This window comes from Ambystoma mexicanum, chromosome 3q, assembly GCF_040938575.1.
Source record: "Ambystoma mexicanum isolate Mex_15411 chromosome 3q, UKY_AmexF1_1, whole genome shotgun sequence".
Taxonomy (NCBI): Eukaryota; Metazoa; Chordata; class Amphibia; order Caudata; family Ambystomatidae; genus Ambystoma; species Ambystoma mexicanum.
The window spans coordinates 1207758535-1207783684 of NC_090926.1; the positions used below are offsets into that span (position 1 = coordinate 1207758535).

Sequence of the window (25150 nt, forward strand, 5' to 3'; positions counted from 1 at the left end):
GAAGAAATCTTGGCACCCTTAGTGACTTTTCGTTCCACCTTAAACTGGAACTCAGTTTGCTTCTCACGTTATTGTGTCTTCTTGAGTACAAGGCTCTCGGCGGCCCCCACTCTTGACACTGGGCCAGGTAAGCCTTTCTCAAAGCTTCCTTCGCTGCCAGCAATCCTATTCTGTTGCACAACACTTCCATTCACGGGGTCTGTTTGCTAAAGTACGTCGTGGAACATCCAGATTTTATACATTCCTATATATATACATTGGCGCATCGCCGCAATCTATTCACTACGCAGCCAGCCTTATGATTATTTAGTTTACTTGCGTTACTGCGTCTGTACAATTGTAAAATGGTTTTGCATTTTCTTCAGTGCTTCTCCACACGTGTAATCTCCATTTCGCTTCTACAAGATCTACATTCTAACTTTATTTGCATCTCTTCTGGGGTCGTCACATCTACTTCACGTGTCGTCATCAGTCTTTTCACACTTCTTCCAGAATTTCCTTCAGAATATCATCATTCCTCCATGGATACATATAGGGTTTTCTCAATGGATACCTTGTTTCAAGGACCTTTCGCAATATAGGCACCATTATTGGCTTTGCGCATGTCACAATTTCGGGTTGCCAACATATAGGCAGAATAGGGGCGAGTTGATTTTTTAAGCCGCTTTCCTGTCAATTAAGAAGGGGGAAGCCAGGAACAAAAAGGGAATGGTAGGTGACGAATGGAGGCAATCTGTCCATTCTCCCCAAGGGGGAGTCCCCGCCGTGAGGCAAGCCTGCGCCGGAATACCCTCCCTAGTAGTCGAGGCATGCGAGTCCTCACCGGGGTAGACTCCTCCGTAGGGGCCAATGACTCCCGTTCCTGTGAGGAACTCCCTAACCTACTCCACATGATGGCATCTATGGGACTATCTAATACACAAAATAACTGCAAGATTGCATAATAGTGTGCCCTTGGTGGCCCCTCGTTGCATTTCAAGTGGCCTTCTTGTACACTTGTGACCTGCTTGTGAACATTTCACACTTGAAGTTGGCCTTTGTGGCAAACAGGTATATGCCCCCCTATCTCACGTGTGGAAGATGTCCATAATGAAGGATCAGAGTTCCCCGCTAGGTGAGTAGGCGACTGAGTTGGTGACGCCCAATAGGTGAAAAGGAGGTAAACATTCTGTGGGACAAGGCCGGTCCATAGTCTGTATGCCTTGCAGGACAGGATCTGGTACCTCCTTTCTTCCTTATGTATGACATTGCAGTCATGTTGTCTGTGAAAAATCTTACTGTTTTCCCCTGCAGCTTCGGCAGGAAGGACTGGAGCACTGGAAACACTGCCCTGAGCTCTAGTGCACTTTCTATTTGTTGGCCAGAGGCCTCTGGCATGGTGTTTTCCTATGTGGGCACCCAGCCATCCATGGAGGTGTCCATTGTCACCATAATCACACAGGCAACTGTGAAGAGTGCTAATGTCTTGTGGTTACATGCTGTCGTCCGAAGGGAATCGCTGTTGATGTTGCAGTGTTTACATCCGCTCCAAGGAACCCCATATGTTGTGATCAGTTGTGGATGGCTTTCACGTATTCACGTAATTCATCAAGAAGTTCTGAGATGTTAAACAGTCCTTTGGGATTGCTGTGGGTATGAATCCTTGGTAAAAAGTGGGAGCTCAAAGCAACTAATCATCTATAAATGAATAGACATGGATATCTGCTCTCCGGAGGTGTACCACGGTAAGTGCAAGGTATTTGGTGAAAATTCTTGGGGCCGTTTTGAACAGTGCCGGTGCTACAGGCATCCACATTCCCATTGAGCCCTACGGGGCTGGAATGGGGATCTACTGGCACCCACGAAGGGCAAAAACCGGGTCTGGCGGGGTCGGAATACCCCAGTAATTGACCATTCGCGGGTGCCGGACTTTCGTGCCGGTATGGAGGTAGCCTTGCCGCTCTTACCGGCAAGACTACATCCAACCTCGTAATGAGGCCCATTGTCTGCTTAAGCATTTCATTGCTGTGAAGCAGGTTTACTTCCTATGATGTCAGAAACATCAAAGGCCATGCAACATCACTTCCTGTGACGTCACAACAAAATTTCATGTCACATCACTTCTTTTGTTATCAAGCGTGTGAAGTCACATTTATATGCCTAGAATTTGGTGAATTATGATCTTATTATAACACCTTTTATGATTGGACTGGTCAGGTTGGATCAGATGCTGTGGGGATAGTTTATTGTGACTTGGTATTCCACTACCATGAAAAGCTATAGACATAGGGCACTATAGCCTTGAACATCTTAAACTAAAGAGTTAACATGTTGGTCATTTTTCTGACATATGGGATTATCATAAGGTGCTCTTGGAAGTATATTAAGGAAGTGGGTGTCATGACAGTAAACATATCTAAACCACTATCCTATTAAAGGTAGCATGGTGTCCACAAATGTAATGTAGTTGGTAGACTGGATTGTTGCAGAGGTAGGAAGTGGATGGGCCTATGTGGGGAGATCATCATCTGTGCTTGTCTCAATGGGACAATGACCTGTACAATATCTGGTAATAGGGAAATGGCTGCTTGTAGTGGAAAACAGGATGTGCTTGGCTCTATGCTGACTGGAAGGGAGCGGGATGCGCTACCCCATGATTTCCAGAGACATGCAGGCGTGAGACACAAAATTGCTGAGGATAGGCACCAACACAAAGGAGCACTTGGAAGGGTCTTCAAATGGGTCCTTCAGACAAGGCATTGCCTGGAACCTCTGTATTCGCCCCAGGTGGCTTCAAGAAAGGAGTGACCTCTTTTTCCCCCTACCATCGGTACGATTGGGGAGTTGTAACAAGTGGGACGAAACCAGAAAGAAGTGGGGCCATTCATTAGACCACCAAGACCAGGACATCTTTTCTTGGGAAAAGCGGTGCATCTTTGGACCTATGGGCTACCATGAGCACACCTCTAGGTCAACATTGGTCCTGCCAGATACTGAGGGAGGAGTGCCAGTGAACCGCTTGGGTGCACTCTGGTGAAAGACGTTTTCCATTTAGGACATGCAGACTGTTCTGTCGGTGAATGGATGGTGGGCAGCTGAACAAGCGGACTATTAAAATACCTCTAGTGAACACCAAGTGAATGTTCGGTAAGCCCCAGAAAGTACACCACAGGCAATGTTATGATGCAGACTGAAGAAGTGGTACCTCAGGCAAAGATTAGGTCATATGCAGAAAAAGCCCCTAAGAGCTACTTTCAGTATTGGGCCTTAACAGCATCATCAAGTGACTGATGGTAGTCACTGGAGGGCTACAAGGGGCCTTTTAATGCCTGGTCAGAACTGAGACGGAGACTGGTACCTCTGTCAATATAAGGAATGCATTTAGGAGCATTCTTGCCTAATCCAATTCTGTGCGGCATGTAGATAGTGAAGAGAAACCCTGGCGAGAGGGGGTGACATTTGTCAGGCTCAGGTGAAACTGCAGAGTGCTTCCCCCCTCCTCAGTTTTCTTCTCAGCAAAAGATACATAAGGTGGAAGCGAGGCATGCTGAAAGGAAACATGTAGTGGCAGCAATACAAACACATATCTTGGAAGCCTCAGTAAGAAACACATACAACATTTATTGTGTTGTGGAGCTTTTCATATAACGCCAGTAGCCGTTTCAGGGCAATTGACAAGCAGCAGCAGATTAAAAAAAAGCAATAAAACACTCAGAAAACACATGAATCTTTAGAAGGATGAATGGCTGGTTATTCTTGTCTTGGAGGTTTTCTGGGTATCTTCAGAGAGAGGCTCCCAACATAGGGAAAATACAACTGAAGGATTTGGGAATCAAACAATTCAACAACTTGATGTTTGTGAGGGCATTTGTGGATAGTACAACACAGACTATTGTAGTAATGCAATGCAGATCCAACAGAGAACCGGGGAAAGCCAGAGGCTGCATCATTTGTCTTTGCAGATGTTGTGGACTAAAACTCCCAGGGAAAGCGGAATTGTAATCAAAAACATCTGGAAAACTGCAGTCTGCAGACACCATCAGATAGGAAGAATTGTTTTTAACATTTGTATCTTGAAGGTGACATGGGTAAGGGGTGGAAACTTTCAGGGCTGGGTTGGAAGAGGCAACCACATTTTTAAGGCGAGGCACAGGTAGAAAATAGGGGACGTCAATAGAAGGAAATGTGCAATATTTAAAGAAGGCCAATTATGTTTCTTCTTGCAGTTGAGGAGGTCATCCGTCAAGATCTTGATCTACACACAAGTAGACTGTTTCATCAGAATATGATTCAAACTGGAGGTTATAATTTCACTGGATGTCAACCAGAGTTGCAATCTAAATGTTCAAAAGAAATGGAGAAACATTGGAGATTGAGGACACCACAATTAACAAAGCTGTCAAGTTTGGTGGTGTACGAGTTGTCGAAAATGAAGCTTGAACAAATTGCATGCCAAAATGTTGGTGCCAGCAATTATGGACTCTTTGATGCAATGCTCACTCCCAAGGTCTGCGCCGAGGAACCTAAAACCAGTACCTTCATTCCACAAAGCCTCCCAGGCAAAGTACCGGGTTCTTTGTACGTTAGTCCATCAGCACTTAACCACAATTCAGTTTATTAGTAAATACATCATTGGTTAGAAGGGGCTTCTTTGGAGGGAGGGTGCTACGGGCTTCACGTGGAAACATTCATTGTCCATGTCCTTCATTTTGGCTAGACTACCACTCTGTTGGAATCAAACTCCAGAGGTAATCGCTGATGAAGGCTTTGCTGTGCTGGGTGGCATCTATGTTGATGGGTTGGGCTACCTCTCCGCCGTAGTGTACTGAGAGCTGTGAGTCAAGGAAATGTCTCATTTTGTAATAGTACGAAATCATTTTTATGTTTGCTGCTTTAAAATGTTTCCATTTATCTTACGCTAGCTAGAGCACTCAAACAGAGCAATAGAGCACTGTCTTTTGCAAGAGTCAGAGGAGGGGGGCTTGAAAACTGCACGTTCTTCATAAATCATTATACCATCCAATCATTAAACAATCAAACAGCACAAAAAGATTACCCAGCTGGCCAATCGAACACTTAAGACAAATTTATAGTGAATATTTGACAAAATTAGAGGGAGCTGTGGACCGGAAGTGGGAGTTATGATGCCTTGTACTTTGGGATTGACAGGTGCTACAGGGAGGTTTTCAAGTTTTCCCTAAACTGGGAGGGAATGGTTTTGGATTATAGGGAAATTTAAGTTACAGCTCTTTTCTATAGTGACTGCACTTTTTCCCCATACTTGCACGTTATTATGTTCCTCCGGCTCCGGGCTAGACCATGTTGTTTTCTCGCACGACACACCAATACACCCAAAAGCCTCGGGCACGCAAAGACAAACAAAAACAGACAGCCAACAAAGGAGGAGGGAGGTCAAGGATCAATAAATAAACTACTTAATCTAATACTCTATTTAAAAAAGGAGAGCTTTGACTGCCTTCCTGAAGGAAGACAAACACAAAACCAATCAGAGAGAGAGGGGAAGTTCATTCTAGAAATGCAGGGCCTGGAAATCAAAAGCAAATTCCACCGTATTTCTTCAGGTTGTGCTGAGGAACATTGAGGAGATGGAGTTCATTAGGCCGGAGGGCCCTTCTGATCGATGCATCCTTCAAAGGCTTAGAAAGATAGCTAGGCTCCAATCCATGTACAAATGTATAGGTAAGGGTGCACGCTTTGTGATGAATGTGATGTTATACAGGAAGCCAGTGTAAATTACGTCTGGCTGCAGTAACATGCAGTTGTTTCTTAAGGCCAACAACAGTCCTAACAGCACCGTTCTGAATAACCTGCATTTTCTTTATGTTATAGGCATAGATGCCATCCAACAAGATGTTACAATGATCGAGCTGGGCATTGATTAGGGCTGACCAATAACCACTTTATTCTCCGAGGAGAGATAGAGGCGTATTTGCCAAAGCAGGTTATTCAGATAGGTGCAGGAAGAGCGCAGATGGGATACAGGTTTATCAAATGACAACTTGGCATTGAAGTATACTCCCAGGGTTTTCGCAGGAGGAGATACTTTAAAGGCACTCCTGACAGTTGAAAAGAGGCAGTATCGTGGATCCAGCTTTTTTTTTTAGCCTGATCCTATGGTCAAGAACTCTGTTTTACCATCATTGAGAGCAAGGGAATTCACAGCCATCCAAGATTGCATGGCAGCATAGAGGTTATTGATGGCTTTGAACAAAATGAGTGTATCCCTGTTGCAGATTCAATTTAATATATAAAGAACAACTTACCAACACAGCTCCACAATTTGTGCGAGTCTGTGGTGCATGGGTCTGATACAGAACACTCACTTCTTAGTGTTGCAAAAGCAAATGTTGTAGTTCTTGAAATATGAACAATTCAATAATAAACATAATACAGATTTAAGAAAACAACAGATGTAGTGCTAAATTTCACGAATAATCGCGCTGAAGACATTCAAAATTGTCTAAATCATAAATCCTGGTGTTACAAACCTGTAAAATAAAGTTTTGTGACATTAAATAGAAATAAATATAAGCATTACACATTTTTTATTAAAATGTCTATGCATTCTTATGTTGTTCTAACTATACATTCTTGTGCGTGTTATCTATGAAGTGGCCCAAAACCAACTACTTTGTTTTTGATGGCTTTGATTCATAATGATTTATTTTTTTATATAGTGCCTTCATCTAAAGCGCTTTACATAGGACATACTTACATTATGCAATCTAAATAGGTACTCATGTTTCGACCTCGGAAGGATAAAAGGCTAAGTTGGCAGCAACAAGCGTTTAACCGGTTTAGTCATCTTACCGGCTGTAAGCCATGAACATAATCACTGGACAATTACAGCAAGACCGGAGTATGATCTGCACAGTTTGTGTAGCAGAACCCTGTGCTATCCAGCAGACCAAACAGAGGCCTACTGTAGATGTTAAAGAGCATGGGGGAAGTACACAAGCTTTGAGGGACACCACAGATAAGCTGAATTAGAGAGACCTGAAAACCTCCAACTGCCACCCAGGCCCAACGAGGTCCCAGGAATTAATGTATCCAGTCTGCAGCGGGTTTAGATCATCTGCCAATTTTCATCGGTCTTAACAAGAAAAGAGTGGTCTCCCAAATCAGAACCCGCTGACAGATCGAGAAGCATTGTCATGTAAAATGAACCTGATCGATGATACCCTCAATATTAGATTACAAATCCAGGAGTGGCGTTTCAGTTCCATATCCAACTCGAAAGCGGGATTGACAAGCCCCAATCAGATTGTGAGCTTCAAAGAAGTCTTGTAGTTGGGTGTATGTGACTTTGTCCAATATTTTCAATGGGAAGGGGACATTAGTGATTGCTATTGTAGGATCAAGGTTACCCGTAGTAACCTTCTTTCAACTGGATGCTCCTCCCAAGCATTCCTCATTTGTGATATATCCAGGTCTGCTTGCAGCTTGCTTTTGAATTCATTTTCTCCATAGGGTTGAGCATCATGCAGCGTCGAGTCTTGGTCTTCGACAGCCGCCGTAGCATCCCTCGTGACGTTGACACTGATATACGGGATTCAAAACTTTTTCGGGAGAGAGGAAAAGAAGTCCTGTGACACTGTTTCTTACTCTTCTTTTGAGTGATTGTCTCCGATGTTTCGGGCTTTTTCTCTGGGGAAAACATCCCTCAATTCGGAGGATGACTTTCTTTTGGATGGGGCTAATTGATGGGGATTGGGAGAGGGCTTACCTGCATTACGTTTCCCATTCCTCTCCCGCAAAGCCTTGACAGTCATGGACTGACATGAGCCACAGTCATCCACCTTGTGGCCTGTCCCCAAACACCAGACAGACACAGTGAGGGTCTGTAATGGAAAGTTTTGCCCCACAGTCCGCACACCATCTGAAACCTATCTTCGGTGTCAAGGACATGTTGAAGGAGTATTAATGTCACCAGGGACGCTATGGAGGCCATCAAAGACCAAGACTCAACACTGTGCCATGCTCAATCCTATGGGAACAAAAATCTGAAGCAAGCTAGGCTTGGATATGGACTACGTGGGAAGACACAATCCATTAAATGTTCTTTTTTAAGAGTGGTGTGATACACGCTTCCTTGCTAGGAGAGGGGACAAGGGACTCAACAAAGGAGGAATTTAGTCCTTAATGATGCTCGCAAGAGAGGTGGGTTCTTCAGCCACTTGATGAAAGCAAACAAGGATTGATATGGAGAAAGTGTGGCAGATCTATAGTCGCCAGAGAATATCAACAGATTGTAAAGAAAGAGGGTTTAGTGATGCTTGACGAGATGTAATACTCTGTTGATGAACAGATATTTTCACAACAAGCTCTTCTTTGATAGCCTGGGACCAGGCATTGATCTTCACAATCTCTGGCCCCTTATTCTTGCCCCCAAGTTCAAAAAGAATGACAAGAGCTTTCATCAACTGGACTTGGCCTCAAGAATTCCTTTATGATAATTAGCTCATTTTGCAGACAAAGGTGCCAGTTTATAGGCAGCCACAGCCTTCGTATAATCAAGGAGTGAGTCAGAGCCACATTATTTTGCTTTTTCACTTTTCTAAGAGTGATCAAGCCACTGCCAAACCAAGTGGGGGATTTTGCATCCCTTTTGAGGTTTTTGGTCCTCAACGGGGCAAGAGTGTCTATTGCCTAGAGGATCGTCTGCTGATATTGAGGCACCAGATCCTCAACATGCATAGGTAGATTCACGGGTGGAGTAGCTGCAAATGTTGCTAAAGCATCAGCATTGACATTCCTGAAATTCCTTGTTTTTTAAAATCCTTGTGGTGACAAAAGTCTCCCTGACCGTGGTGACTGGCAGATTAAGATCAAAGGAAACAAGATGGTGATCAAACCACGTGCAGGGGCTTACTTCAATAGAGGGTTAGATATTAGAGGACAGCACCCAATCAAGAATAGTACCTTCTTGGTGTGTGGCAGAGTGAACCTTATGACTAAACACAAGAGCCTTCAAGGCACTAATAAGAGAGGATGCTTCCCAGTCTTGAGAGTTCCCAGTCCACAGGTTAAAGTCGGCCAGTGCCATAAAATGTGATGCAGGTGTTAGGGTTTCATTACAAAGGCCAAGGAATTTCTCCTCAAAGTGGGGCATTTTGTGTGGTGGACGATATATTACCAAAAAGCTAATAGTGGTAGAATTTAAACTAAGTTTCAGCAGAAACAAATCACAACTATCCGGTGAAATTACACTGGTGGAGTGTATTTTCAGTGAATCTTTGTAGAGAGGTGTCCTGTTTAGTGGTGACCCTATCTGACCTATAAGAATTATAGCCTGCAAAAGTTGCAGGAATAAGAGCATGAGTAGCAGTCACATGCAACCAGGTCTCTGACAGCAAATTTCAGCAGAGATTGTTGTGGGTATGCGTGACCACACTCCAACCGGGATCCTCCCGGCAAACCACCAGTCGATGTTAATTGCATGCACTGGGACATTTTAAAGATTCTAAAGGGGGTAGGTCACAAAGAAGGACAAGAAAAAGAGAACAGCGGTCACTACTCCTACATCCAGCCCCCTTTCTCCTATACTTATGGGAGATTAAAAAGCATTCCTACTAGATGGTAGGAAAGGAAGGTAGCCAATCCACAACCTAAAAGAGTTGATAAAACTATTTAGACAAAAAATGGTGCAGAGGACAGATTGGCCAGATCTTTGTCGGCTCTAGAGAAGGAAACCAAAGAATACGGTTTACAGAAGTAATAACGAGAAACCCACATAGCTGCCTTGCAAATACACAGTTGGGGAAATCGGGTCTCAGAAGGACCACAAAAGCCACATTCCCTCTTATCAAGTGCACATGAAGGCCTTTGGGAGGTGGAGCCTTAGCCAGCTTGTAGGCCTCCAAGTAGCTCACTAGCAACCTAGTGATAGTAGCCTTGGCTGCTCTAGAACCTGGAGATTTTATTTTGTAGTCTGAAATTCAATCAAATGACATGATGGACTTTTGTGGGCTCCAGGTACAATTTAGGCAACTGACATTGTGTAATGAAATGTCTTTAGGCCTCTGAGGAAGGCTGCAGGGGAGTGGGGCGGGGAGAATACTAAATATAATCACATGAAATTTCATGACCCCTCTGTGAAGGAAGTTAGGATAAGCGAAGATGCACCTTATTAATATGTAAGGCCAAGCAAGGTAACTCCCTGGATAGTGTTTGAAGCCAGCTGATTTTACAAGTGGATGGAATGGAGACCAAAGGCATTCTTTCAGTACAGCAGATTCATATCTGCTAAAGCCATAGCCTCAAAGGGCCTATGCATAACTTCTTAGATGTCAATATTGAGGTCCCACGAGGCAGCTTAAAGTGGGGGGAAATGCATGGCAGCCCATTCGAATGATGCTTCACAATGGTATTTCATAGTTCTATGATGTTTCCCAGCAGGCTCTTTTGCTTGCTACACGGTTCGCAGATTCAGAGTTCGGTAGCGCAGGGAAAACATGTCCCTTGCATGCTTCCTACCCTCCTCATTTGCGAGGGACACCTCCACAACTCCATCAGCCCTACCTCCCTACCCTGTTACCTTTATTTTGCAGGAGACCCCCCAGGCCCACTCTGTCCCCTTTCCGTTCTCCCTCCTCCCCCCATCACTCTTGCACATACATACACAATTAACCCCAGTCTCCCTCAACTGCCGCATATGAGCGGCAATCGATGGGAAGAGAACAAACCAGACAACTCGAACTGCGCAGTATATAATACCCATGTTTTGTCCGGTATCCAGTGTGGATGTGCGATCTCCTTTACTGCATTTTATCAACACAGATTATTTTCACCAATATATCTTTTGTTAAAAACATTTTCATTTCACCCCTTCTCTTGGCACATTTTATATCTGGGGTATTTTTAAAACCTTTCTCACCAAACCAACAATCCGGACATGTTGCTGCTCACCCCCCGACATTCTCTAATTGGTCTTCGACATCTTTTGCCCTTTGAAGTTTGTTAACGGTCAAAGCAGTCAATTCTATTGATACTTTAAGGATTTCTGTGTCATTGTTGCCTTAAGAGTACCTTATGCTTTTAGACAAAAGGGATAATGCTATGTTGAGGTCTTTCCCAGTGGAATATTGTTCGCTCAGAGGGAGTGACTGGGGCAGTTTGAGCAGATTAAAGAACCCAAAGCGCTTGCACGAAAAGTAATGCACACAGCCCTAACACCCACCCACCCCCATCTCATGCATCCAGTCTGCTTTCATCCACCCACTTCTCTTACCCAGTTAGGACCTCTGCTACAGCTTGACATGCTTTGCATCAGCCACAAATCTGCTGCAGATTTAGACCATGCTGCTCTTGCATGCCTTTTCCTTCTGCCTCAAACCTTGAAGTGTTTTGAATGCCTGGCCTGTGGCATTGCTAGTCACTTTGCAATTTGTGTGGAGGAATTACTTGCAAGACTACACCAGGTAAATAAGTTTCTTTTTACACAGGTATGACACACTGTGGTCTCGCACGATGCTCACCAGCACAGTAGCCTCAGAGTGAATTTTCACTCTAATTTCCAAGTAAGGCTTAAGACCGGTTAGAAAACTGAGGTGCCCATTTGGCTGATGATCGGACCTTCCCTACAGGTGCTGCTTTATTGGTCTTGAAGGGGGATCCTGCTTCTGTGGCCTACCCCAGGTAACGGACTTTCACCATGAAGGCTTCAGCAGCGAGAGCTTTCACCAGGGGTAAGGCTTTGTCCAGTTTTTATGTAGGGATATTTCCCAAGATGCAGTTGCCAGGGTGACCACAACCAACTTCATAGTTCAGCAAGCCAACCAAGATGTCTGCAATAAGGTCAGGCGAGAGACCGACGTTGCTTCAACGCTCAACCTGGAACTGAGATGGCATTTTTCTGAAAAAGGTTTTTTATCAGTTTTGACAGTTTCTGAACGGGTCACAACTACACACATATATAAGGGAAATAAGGGATATGGTCTCATTTAATTGGAAGCAGTTCCTTGATGTCGCTCCCCCACCATTATTTTTGCTCATGTGCTGATGGCCTGCCAAGTATCCAAGGTTGGCGAGAAAGCCGCCAACCAGTCAAAACTCTCAATGTGAGGCCGCTTAGCACATGTTGCATTAGCCAATTACTTCTTGCTAGGATGTCTTTCTTTTATCTATTCTAGGGTGGTCCAAGATGGGTCCGTCAGATAGTTATATCCAATGAAAAGACCAACCCATATACAAACTATATGTAGACGATTCCCTAAAAAACAAAAAAAACACAGGGCTGAGGGATTGGTTAACTAAGATTGTGATGCAACATCGATTAGGACCCATTTCGTGGTTAAAACCTGATGTTTTGTATTGGAGAATCAGAGATGAGACTTGAGTGCTTACTGCTGTCCCGGATTTATATGCATGGTTAATAAAGGAGACTTTGCCATTTACATTGACTATTTCCATTATTGGGTGCAGGATTTCCCAGCCTGATTTTTCCACTTGCTTTTCTTCTGAACCCCATTACAACTTCCTGTCTACTTGCATCTCCCCCACATTTGGGGCAATTCCACCACCCTAAAAAAACTTAAGTGTAGTGTCGCTGAGAGGAAGTGGAGAGCACCGAGCGCATCCTCAAACTGGCCTGTCGCCTGCTCCAAAGGCAATACAGATTTTCTGTCCTGTACAAGAAGAGAGGCCACATTCAGGCCCGAGTCTCTGCGGCCTCAAACAACTGGGCCGAACTCTTTAAAATCTGCAAAGAGCTGGCCAATCCTTCTGCAGTCTCCGCCTCTCCTGTTCCCTCCCAAGCCCTCTTTATGGCTCTGGCTTCTCACGTCACCACTAAAGCTCAGGACATCTTCTCCTCTTCCTCTCTCAGCCCCCCTTTGGCTGCCTCTCACTCTCCTCCTCCGTTCTCCTCTTTCTCTCCGACTACACCCAATGAGGTTTCTAGACAAGGCCAATCTATGACAGTGTCCTCCAAACAGGTGCTCCCCTGCTCCTCTAAAACCATCAAGGACCACATTGACACCCACGCTCTAGTCTTGGCCGATTTCTGCAATCACTCTTTTACCACTGGAACTTTCCCCTCTCTCAAGCACTTCCTTGTGCACCCCCTCCTTGGCTCCAACCTCTCACCCTGGCTCTTCAATGTCAACTTGGCCCCTTTGGCCTACCTTATCTCTACGTTCTCCTCTAACATTCAGTGTTATGCAGATGGCACCCAGCTCTCTTTTAGGCTTCCCTCAGCATCCTCTCCCCTCATTCCTCACGGTCTATACACAATTCAGGTTTGGTGCACCTCCAACGATCTCTGCCTTAATGCCAGTTAGACTGAGATCCTTCACATTGGGACCCATGCTCCCGCTTTCCCTCTCTCACTCAGGCTGCCGTCCTTGGGCACTCTTCCTTCGCCTTCCTGTGAGGCAAAATAAACCTTGGTGTCATCTTCGACTCCACACCCTCCATCTCTCCTCATATCACAGCCCACTAGCAGCATCACCTCCTCAGAGGTATTCTTCCTTTTCTTACTTTCCCCCAGAAGCTCACGGTCTCCAGAACCCTGGTTCTCTCTAGGATGGACTACTGCAACAGTATCTTTCTCAATCTGCCTTCCTCTACTCTCTGGCCCCTGCAACTAATCGAGAACAGGACTGCAGGACTTGCCCTTGGCCTCAAGCACAGGGACTGTATCTCTCCAGCCCTGAAATCTCTCTACCGGCTCACAGATGCTGTAAGGATGAAGGTCAAGAACCTCTGCATCGTCCACAGGGCTTTCCGCGGTCGGGACCCGCACTACATGCAACTTTCTCTTCCAAAACACTTTTCTTCTCAAGCCTTTCGCTCAGCCACCTCTAACTCTGAGAGCCAGGCAGAGAGAGGGGTGTAAATCTCCCTCCTCTGCAGGTGCCCTCCTCTGGAGTGGCCTTCCGGCTCCTCTCAAACTTGAGCGGGCCCCATTGAAGTTCGGAAGTAGCTCAAGACCTTCCTTTTTGCCTATGCTTTCTCTCCAACTCCCCTGCTGTCTGACCTATCTGCAGCACTGACTGGCGGCGTGGCTACCCTCAGAGTCTCACTGGGTACCAAGCTCCTCCAAGACAAGTCACCCCTGCACTGCCTACCGTGCACTTAGTGGCTGTAACTGTTAACCCTACAGTCCCCTGCCTCCTTGAACTTACCCAGATCCTGGCTGCACTTACTCAGAGCAATGGTGCCTTGATTGCACTGCCCACTCTCTGTCACTTTCCTCCTCTACCCCCACCGCCTGCACCTCACATTATCTCACTTGCACGATCCGAATGACACAAGTCCTAGTAAGATTGTTTGTTTTGTCCTCCCTATCTGTTCCCTCCCTTGTTACACCCAGAAACCGTGTACAAGCACATTATAAATGACATATCATACAGAGCAGTGTGCACTGGATATCAAAGATCTTCTGAATGAAACCCTACTCACATCACCCGCCTGCCCTATTTCTCCACTCTCGCCTCGGCTATTGCTAGTGCTTCGCCCTTTGATCCTTGTGAGCTAGAGCTCACTAGTCTAGAGTTTTCTGGGGCATGGAGTTACTTAATCTTGCAATACCTGACCCAGCAAATCAAACCAAAACCAGGATGCTCACCTAGGAGTGTTAGTCTTCCAAGGCTCAGAGTACTGGCCTCCCTATTCAGGGCAGCATCCTCAAGGTGGCCAATGCAATTCAGCCCAAGCCTTGCTCAGCCACAACTATCAGTATGTTTGCACAATCAGGTCTTTTCCTCAAACAAAGGCCATGTGGAGTTTTGCACTCCGACAATCATCCGTGGTGTCATTGGCTTTTCAATATGACCAGGATTAGGCCATGGCTTACAGCACCCCTTTAATAAGATTATCAAAACAGGGCTTTACAGTTGATGCAAGTAGGAGACATCATGGCAGACTCACCCCTTATGGTGTGGGGCAATATCACACTGTTAAACACAGACTATCAGAGAGGCAGAGGCAATTTAAAGTGGTGGCTGTCCCAAAGCAGAAGGCGAGGGACATGTTGGGAACATTGGAAGCAGAGCCGACAGACATTTATAAACCTGAATAGCAGGCAGTCCCAAGCTCTTCCCAGACATATATTTCGGCAGGTCCGAGCCCTAGAACAATGGCATTGCTGCAAAATCATTTACCGTTTGATCCAAGCATCGGCCTGTGTCTCCACCTCACTCTTATCAGGACCTAAGAATGAAGGGCCATGTAGGATTGCTAGGCAGAAAATGTACCAGATGATTACAAATGGGCTTATTAATTAGGCATTACACTTCTAGAAGCCAGGTTGAGAAACTGAAGCCCATACAGCAGAATTGTACTTGCACTGTGTGCAGGCCATGAACTTTGTAGTAGTTTTAAGTGGTTATCACAAACCTTCCTTCTTACTGCCCTACCCACAGTGCCCATATGTGGCCCAGATGGGTCATAAAGGGGAAGTTCAGTCAGAAATTGTATTGGCCCAATCGATTGGGGCATGTATTTTAGAGCATACATCGAAGATTCTTTTTAAAAAAATGCAATGCACCCAAGTGTTTCTCACTTTAACACATGCTAAAACAATGAGTCGGGTCCCGCCATCATGTGCTAATCTTATCCTTCTAAACAAGTTCCCTTGCACGATTATTTCAGTTCACCCGCTGCCATCACTACACGCTCACCATGAGCTCCACCTATTTTAATGTTGTTAGTGGGCAGCATAGCCAAACGTACCGTCATCACCAACGTCAGAACGTTATCCAACGCCAAACTATGACCATAAACACGCATATCCACAGACGCAAAACTTTAGTTTCTTAAAAAAAAAAAATTGATAAAAACAGTTTATTTTGAAGAAAACAGCAATAGTCGAGAGTGTAACATTTTTCATTTTGACATAAGGCACAAGTCCATGAAAACATGGGTAGCGTTTTCCAATAAAGGTTATAGCTAGCAAATATCGCATTGTTCTCATTTACGGTGATCAATTAATCTGAGTTTTTGCATTCTTCACAGAAGGTTTTTATCTTCAATCGCCAATTTCTGATCAACGCACATGGCGTTCCATTAGAGAGAAGAAATGAGTGGCTTAAATTTCAAATGCAATACTTTCTCATCCGCACGTTTTCAGAGTTTATAGGCTGTCATGTTGCTCCTTATAACTGCAACTGCAAAAAGGACAGATTGGTGTCCGGCGAACGTCCCAGATAATGGTCTTCACAGATGCCTTGTTGGTGATTATTGCCCAATTGCAGTTAAAGAAGCCGTCGACCAGTAAACTGTACCCATGACAGGCAGACAGCAGTATAATAGAACTATGGAAAATCAAGAATGCAAACATATATTTCAGTACCCAATTTATAATTGTATATACACAGTACATAATTATGTTAACTATCAATTCAAGTTAGAATTAACACATACAATGTCTATTATTTGAGTCAAATTGAACATTCATCCGTCACAACATAAATCATACAGCACACTTGCCATCCTCACCGTCATAAATATTATTGAAAACTTTACTCACATTGTGTGTTGTGTGTCCATTTTCCCTTTAGGACTAATGACCAACTGCTTCGAAAAACAGATCTCAGTAATAGAAACTTAACATTCCTAGGTAAGCTTTCAATATAGTGAATCTTAGCACTTCTTTGTGGAGCTCCAACACATTTTGGCCTTCATATTGTTAGTGCAGTGTATTCAAGGGCACACAATAATGCAAACCGTCATCCAGCATTCACAGCGTGTAGGAGGGAGTCTTGTTTTGGGAACACATGCCACAAAATTGAACAATATTAATGGAAAGGTATGCAGTGAAAAACCACAAAATATTTCAATTATCTCAGATATGTAATCATTTACTTCCATTTGAACATTATAAATGTGCCTGGTCCCACAAGATCTACGTATTCTTTCAAAGATGACCCTAGACGAGGTGCACACAGGCTCCGACTTCCCTATACTTCAATAGGGCAATGCCCCAAAAAAGAAAAACCAAAAGCGTGGGGCCATTTTTTTTTCGGAAATAAACAGAATTCAAATGCAAATGCGGTGGGTTAATATATAGAGACAGCACGGATGGACAGGGAATGGGGAGGGTGGGGGTCAGGGCGATTTAGCACCAGGCTGGATGGATTGTTGCAGCCAGAGCAACACGTGCAATGAGCAACAAAAGAAGAAATAGTTTACATCACTAAAATTCCAGCATTCCTCAAATGAGTGCAGTTTTGAAAAGCTTACTGGTTTCTGTGTATATCTACTCCAGCAATCGCATTGATTTCTGCATTGATGCATGCACACCTGGTTGGCTTCCACAGTAAGATGTAAATGTGCAAAGGCCACAGGCGCATGTTCATAGTGCACATTGGCAAGACATTTCCTTTGCTCGTTATTTCAAAGTTGGCCAACATTGTGGTACATACACATTTCGTCTATTGCTAGCTGCAGCCACTTATCATGGCTACTTTACAGCAAGGTTAGACTTCATTTATGTATTGGTTATTTGTAAAGTGCTTACACAAAAGTGCTGTTTCCAGGCACCACAAGACAAACAAGGGTAGGGAATTAAAAAAAAAACAATAACAGTCCTACTGGGCCTTGTCATCTGTATCTTGCAAGAGCAGTAACAAATAGTGCAGGGGGGAGGGTGTAGGTCAGGCTGAAGGGGAAAATGCTAGGTTGGGAGGGAGGTGTGGGGAAAGAGGAGGTATACAAGTGCAGGGAGGAGAAGAGGGCCAATGGGACCAGGCAAGTGCTAAGGGGAGGCCAGGTGGCCAAGTGTCAAGGGAAGCAGGGAGTAAGGACCACATGCAAAGCGCAAGGATGAGGCTGGACCAGGCTCGGCAGGGATGTACACCCCTGCCAGGCATGTCAGGTGAAAGGAGCCCAGAAAGGCAAGCGCAGATCGTGGGGGGAGGAGGTATGAGGACAGGGAGCTGGGGTATAGTGGGCGTGGAGGGCCCGGTGCCCTGTGGAGATGAGAAGGGACCAGGCAGCCATTCAATGCAACAGAGAGGGGCATTATTGAGGGGCGAGGGAATGTAGAAGAGAAAAGTTGGGTCTTGAGAATGTTCAAGAACTTAAGATCAGGTAGAATCCTAGGAGGGGCAGGGAGCCCATTACAGAGGGATGCTCCTGCTGAGGAAAGAGATCTACCCCTAACACTCTGCTTGGAATAGCGCCTGATCTGCAGTGAATTGCAGCTATATGACCGAAGGTCTCCAAGTGGGAGGTATTTAGGCAAAGAGTCGGATGTAGTGGGGCCCCTGGCCACAGAAAACATGTGGATGATGTGGAGGGTCTTAAACTTGATCCTCACAGCCACCAGGAGCCAGTGTAGATATTTTTAGGCTCAAGGCCAAGGATAAGTCTTGCAGTCCTATTCTGGATTAGTTAAAGGGGGCGAAGGGAGGATTTAAGTAGATTGAGAAAGAGGCATGTTCCAGTAGTCCAGCCTGGAGAGGATCAGAGCTCTGCAGACCATGAGTTTCTGTATATCTGCAGCTCCAATTTTCTTCTTAGATTCTTCAACCATTGTGAGCTCATTAAAACCAGGGCTTGAAATTAGGATTGAATAAAATGGAATTACATGAAGTGTCTGGGTATCCAGCAGTAACTAGTGACCGGGAGCTACCACTATGGAACAATGAGCTATTTGATAGCGTTACATTATTTGGCCGGTGGGAGCCAAAAGTAGCTCTTGGTGACGGTTGTTTTTAAGCTTACCAGTCTCTTCTACTTTTGAATTGAGTCACATACTCAAAATAATAGGAACATTTATTTTTCTAATATAAATCAATTATATTGATGGTAATAAATACACAAATGAAAGAAAAGAACAAGTTATTTACCAACTGGTAATGTTATTGCGACTGGTTGTTCCTCCAACGTATTCCTTAGCTTTGATATTCTCGGCCAGCTTCGGCTGCATCAGAAAAAAAAACATTTCGGCAGAGGGCGCCGTGCACCGAGTCGATGTCCCTCGAAGGCCTCCATCGAGGGTGACGTCATCAGGTCTACAAGTAGCACACGCAGCACCCGTTGGCCTGAGTTCCGTTTTTCCTCCCTGTGCGTGTTGGTTGTTTGTGTAGGTTAGACGGTAGGCAGCCCTGCGAGAGCTGAAGTAGCAACAACATAGGTCATTCTACAGAGGGGTAGGATGGGAGGGCGATGAGGAATACGTTGGAGGAACATACAGTCGAAAGAACGTTACAGGTTGGTAAGTAACTTGTTCTTCGAATGGACTGTGTCCTCCAACGTATTCCACATCTTTTATAGACTCCCAAAGCAGTATAAGGAATTTGATGGAGGTAGTAGAATCTTGAGACTGATGGTATTTTACAATGCTGAATATAGTACTGCCTTACCAAAGGCAACTTCCTGAGAGTGGGAAGCGTCTAAACTGTAATACTTTGTGAGAGTTTGCATTGGAGACCTTATTGCTGCATCACAAATCGATTTAATAGGGACGCCCCTTTGAAGGAATGTGGAAGAGGCTATACCACTGGTGGAGTGGGCCCTCAAGCCTTGCGGCGGGTCCTTAGCAGCCAATCTATAGCATTCTGAAATGCAAAGTACAATCCATCTTGACAAGGTCTGCTTTGAAACCGCTTCACTCAATTTCCTTCCGGTGTACCCATTAAAGAGTTGTTCATCAACTTGGAGGCCTAGAAATACTAAAACTTAAAATCCTTTTAGGGTCCAGTCTGTGGAGTCTTTCCTCCTCTTTACCAGGATGCAGCGGAGGATAGAACACCGGCAGAATGATTTTCCGATTCAAATGAAAACAGACACGACTTTAGGTAAGAAGGAGGGTTTAACCTTCAACACCACCCTGTACTTGTGGAACACAGTATAGGGTGGCCTGGAAGATAGTGCCTGCAACTCGCTCACTCTACGTGCAGATGTTAATGCAACCAATAAAACGGTCTTGAAGGTTAACAGCCTCAATGGGAATGTGTGCAAAGGCTCAAATGGGGCACACATTAAAAACTTTAGAACCAGATTAAGGTCCCAAACTGGGACTTGAAAAGAAGAAGGTGGGAACACATTTGTGAGCCCTTTCAGGAATTGAATTATCAAGGGAAGTTTAAAATAGGAACACTCTTCCGAAGAGCGCTTGATGATGGAAAGCGCTGCCAGGTAACCTTTAATGGTCCCAACATTGAGACCCTTGTGTGCCAGTGATAAGAGGAAAGATAACACCTCTGGAATTGAACATAGAAAAGGATCAACATTCTTTTCCCTGCACCAGTCGCAAAACTTGTTCCAACGGCAACGGTACAGAGATTTTGTTGCTGGTCTTCTTGCAAGCAACACCTCCATGACGTCATCCGGGATGTCCAAATCCTTGTATCTCAGCCTTTCAGAAACCAAGCGTGAAGGTTGAGAGTGTTGACCTCTGGATGGAGAACCTGTCCCTCCCTTTGTGAGAGAGGATTTTCTTTCTGCAGAAGATGAAATGGAGGACAGGAGGACATGTGTAGATGGTCCGGGTACCACATTCTCCTGGCCCAATCCGGGGCAATTAGGATCATGCAGTTTCCGAACCATCTCAACCTCCTGATGACTTGAGGAATGACGGGGATCGGAGGGAACGCGTATAGTAGTGGGAAATGCCAATCCACCACAAATGCGCCTCCTACAGCTCCTCTCTGAGGAAATTCCCTTGAGCAATACCTTTCGCACTTCTGTTTGCGACCTGGATCAACTGGGTCTGCTTGAGGGGTTCCCCAAAGGGCGAAGATCTCTCGAAGGACTTCCAGAGCTAGTTTCCACTTGTGGGACACTGCACTCTGTCTGCTCAGAGCGTCCGCCATCATGTTTTCCTCTCCGGCCAGGTGAACTGTCGATAACGAGATTCCTTCTTGAATCGGACAGGACCAGAGCTGCATTGCCTCTCTGCACAGAGGTAGTGACCCTACACCCCCCTCTCTTGTTGAGGTACTGCATGGCCACTGTGTTGTCTGTCATTATCGGGACATTTTTTCCTCTAACCAAGGGCAGGAAGGCTTTCAGCGCTAGTCTGATCGCCCTTAGCTCCAAAAGGTTGATGGGTAGTTTGGACTGCGATGGAGACCAACGACCACTGATTGATAGGCCGTTGACATGGGCTCCCCACCCTGTGAGTGAAGCGTCCGTCACTACAGTAATATCTGGCCATGGTTGCCAAAAATGTTCCCCCTTCAGAATATTGTCCTCGCAGGCCCACCACAGAAGATCCTGGGCGACCCTGCTTGGAACCCGAAGTAGATCCATCATCTTTCCCGAGAACTGGGACCATTGAGTCTCCAGAGCCCATTGAAGGGATCTCATCCTGAGGTGGGCCTCTTGTACCAGAAAAAGGCAGGATGCCATGAGGCCAAGCAACCTCGTAGGCCGGAAGATTCTGGGCACTCTGAAATGTTGAGACCATCTAAAGAATATCTTGAGCCCTCGTCTTGGGTGGCAAGCTCTTTCCCAAGGATGTGTCTAATACAGCTCTGATGTACTGGGGCTGCTGGGAAGGTGTGTAATCTGTGACTTCTTGAAATTGAGGGAGAAGCCCAGTCTGTGAAGGGAGTGGCAGATTACTTTTAGGTGATCCAAGGCTTGCTCTGGAGAGTGCACCCTGCTCAGCCAATCGTCCAGGTAGGGGTAGACATGACCCCCCCCCCTCTCTCCTGAGATGCGCTGCCACCACTACCATCAGTTTGGTGAAGACCCTTGGGGCGGAGGTCAACCCGAATGGTAGGACTCGAAACTGATAGTGCGAGCCACCAACAGCGATCCTCAGGTATTTTCTGTGCTTGAGATGGATAGGCATGTGGAAATAAGCATCGAGAATGTCCAATGACACCAACCAATCCTGAAGTTGAAAGGCCTGAAGGATCTGAGAAAGTGTGACCATATTGTACTTGGTCTTCCTGAGGAACTTCAAGAATCTCAAGTCCAAGATGGGTCTCAGTCTTCCGTCCTTTTTCGGGATCAAAAAATATGGGGAATACAACCCTTGATCCTCTCCTCTATAGGTACTGGTTCTATAGCACCTTTCTCCAGCAGAGTTAATGTTTCTTAATGTAGGAGCGGTGGATTGTTGTGAGACTGCATTAATAAAGGGAGATGGTAACCTTAGGCTATTGTTTCCAGAGCCCAGGCATCTGAAGTAATGTCTCGCCATTCTTGCAGATGCTGAGACAGCCTGCCTCCTACTGGTGTGACGTGACGCAAGCTCAAAGCGGTTTTGGGGCAGATGTTGCAGCTGCTGATGGCAAGGAAGCTAGAGCTGGCTTAGCACTTACCTCGTCCACATAGGATTTTTCTTTGGCCTCTTTGACTGGCCATTCCCCTCACCTTTCCATATGAGGAGTAGTAACGATAGGATCATCCCCTCCAAGACTGACCTGATGAACGAAAAGGCTGGGGTTGCCTAACAGCAGCCTCTAAAGATTTGGCTGCCGCTTTTGGGGTCTGCAACCTCTCAAGGCTCTCGTCAGCCTTACTGCAAAAAAGGTGAAACCCGTCAAATGGCATGTTCAGGAGACGGGACTGCACGTCTGGTGAGAAACACGACTTCTGCAACCACGCAAACCTGCGCAGAACTGTGCCCGCAGCCATGGACCTGCTGACGCGGTCTGCAGTGTCCAAACCAGACTGAAGGGATTCACAAATGGCTTCCTTTCCATCTCTAACTATAGCTAGGAAGCCCTCCCTTTCATCACATTCTGGTATGTGCTCCGCCGCCATGTAGATGCACTCCCACAGTGTGTACGCAAATTTGGCAAAGGCACATGTGAAGTTGGCCGATTTTAAGGCCATACTGCCTGCTGAAAATACCTTGCGATCTCATCCATCCACACGCTTGTTGTCCCTATCCGGAGGGATGATAGGGTACGCCACTTTGTTAGATGTAGCTGTGGCTGCCCGGACCACCAAACTCTCGGGAGTGGGGTGACAGGATAGCCGGGGTTACTACTGGAAGAGCGGTATTTTCTAGCAAGAGACTTATCCACAGCTGGGATAGCATCCGGTGACTCTCAATTTTTGGCTACCCTATTTTGCAAGGCCACGCAGAAGGATAAAATTGGGTTAGTGGGCGGACCTTCGTCTAGAATGTCCAACAGATCATCCTGAACAAATTGAGCCGATGGTCTAGCCCATCCTGAAAAGTCTACCACCTTTGACGTTAGCTGCCAGTAGGAGGAATCAGCATGTTCCCCTGGCTCTGGTTTGCCAAATTCAGTCTCTGGAGATGTATCTACATCACTAGCATTATGTAGTGCGTCAATGAGGTCCCTCATTTTACTCTCCACAGAGATCAGACACGCTGGCACATTTGGAGTACCAAACACGACCAAAAGGAACCTCCTCATCCTCTGATCTTTCCTGTTCTGCAAAAATAGAAGATAAAAGATTTAAAGTATTCCTTTCTGGGCAAAGGAATGTAAGATTTTTCAGGAGGAGTTGGTTTTGAGGGAGGTATTGGTTTTACAACTTTTTCTTAAGTTGCAACTTGCTCAGAGGCCTGAGTTGGAGCCTTAGAAATCTTTGCGCCGATGGCTTTGGTGTCGACAAATGCATAAATGAAAATGGTGCTGAAGGAGTAAAAGGCTTTGAGGGTGTCAAAGCTTCAACGACCTTCGAGGGTTTCGCCTTAAGAGTAATGCAGAGCCTTGGACGGCGTCGAGGACCTCGAGCGCGCGTCACGTCTGGAACGACTTTTTAGTCGGAGAGCTCACGATCAGATCTTCTTCGATCACCCGGGCTCGAGGACGCGCGAGTGTCGGTATGGGAACGCTCTCGGCCGGCTTCAGAGTAAGGCGCAGACAGAGGCTTGGCCTTCTCAAACACATCATTTTAAAGCAAAATGCTTCCCACTCCACAGAAGAATGTTTAGTGGCGCATCTAAACTTACTTGGGGATTCGTCTGAAGACGAAGATGGTGAACGGTGGCATTGCTTCGAAGACGAGTAGCGGGAGCCACTTCGAGATCTCAACCTTTCTTCCTTCCTTTTCGCATCTAGGGGGAATGAACTCTAGCCTCGACGGTCAAGGATCTGTCGGATTTAGATTTTCAACCCACCTGCAATTTCCCCTTCCTCTCTCGTAGGGCTTTACCCGTCATCGCCCGACACTTTGAGCTGGCCTCCGCGTCGTGGCCCTCTCCCAGGCACCACAGGCACGACCGATGCGGGTCTGTGATCGACATTCTAGAACGGCACTTCTTAAAACCTGAACGACGGGTAGTTGGGGGTCGATGAAGAAGACATCTTCGAAGGTTTTTTTTTTTTTTTTTTACAAAGAACGGAAATTGCGCAGCAGAAAATAGCAACGAGGCGCACGAACAGGTTCTGCAGAAAAACAGAACTGAGGCCAACAGGCACCGCGCATGCTATTTGTACACCCAATGAAGTCATCCTCGACGGAGGCCTTTGAGGGACATCGACACGCCATCGACACACAGCGCCCTCTGCTGAGAATTTTTCTTCCGATGCAGCCGAAGCTGGACAAGAAGATCAAATATGAGGAATACATTGGAGGACACAATCCATTCTAAACAGATTCTAAGGCATATCTAGTGCCATTACTTCACAAACTAATTAATTAAAAATAAATTATTTAACAATTACATCTCACGTGACATACTATTCCGTTTATTGTACAATGAAAACAGTTTCCAAACACTGCAAAAGCTTGAAAACGTGCTTTGTTAAACATTGTGAAGAGAGCCACACATCATTTGAAACTTGAGGTCAACCTTTCAACAAGTTCGGGAGGGCAACCCTCTTTTGCGATATTCTGTGGCATAGACTGGAAACAAAATCTGAAGCTATTCCATGCGTTTCCACAACCAGCACATTCTTTCACAAATTCAATATCCATGTGCTGGAAGATTGGCTTTGTCATTCACTGTTTGCTTCTTTGGTAAACTCATTGTTGTAAGAAGGCATCACAAAAAATCTGGCAGTTTTTGCTTGTTCCCTTCCAATGTTCTCATTGTGTGCAAAAACAACTAGTCCTGTTGTGGCCTGCATAGCGTCTATTCCAAAATGCAACATTTCAGGTCTGTACTTTAGGCACATATTATGGTTCACCTCCAAATATCCGGTGTGGCAGAACCCAGAGAGGCCCCTCATGTCTCTTGAAAGCATTTTGTCGTACACAATCTTCTCAAGTGCTGTGAGAGGAGGGGAGCCTGGAACCAACCACCTTTTGTTACGTTCCTGCT

At 45.6% G+C, this 25150-nt stretch overlaps 1 protein-coding gene across 2 annotated transcripts in view; it reads right to left on the reverse strand.

The window, feature by feature from the left end:
• Nucleotides 1-3580: 3580 nt before the first annotated feature.
• LOC138447758 (kinetochore protein Spc24-like) overlaps nucleotides 3581-25150 on the reverse strand; it is a 171405-nt gene continuing 149835 nt past the window's right edge. The window contains exon 6 of one of the 2 annotated variants that reach the window (XM_069604079.1): nucleotides 3581-4804. In XM_069604079.1, the coding sequence (XP_069460180.1) occupies nucleotides 4698-4804 (107 nt within the window). In that variant the 3' untranslated portion in view covers nucleotides 3581-4697. Of the gene's footprint in view, nucleotides 4805-15749; nucleotides 16257-25150 lie in introns of those variants that run through there. The other variant, XM_069604080.1, reaches the window with a different exon arrangement.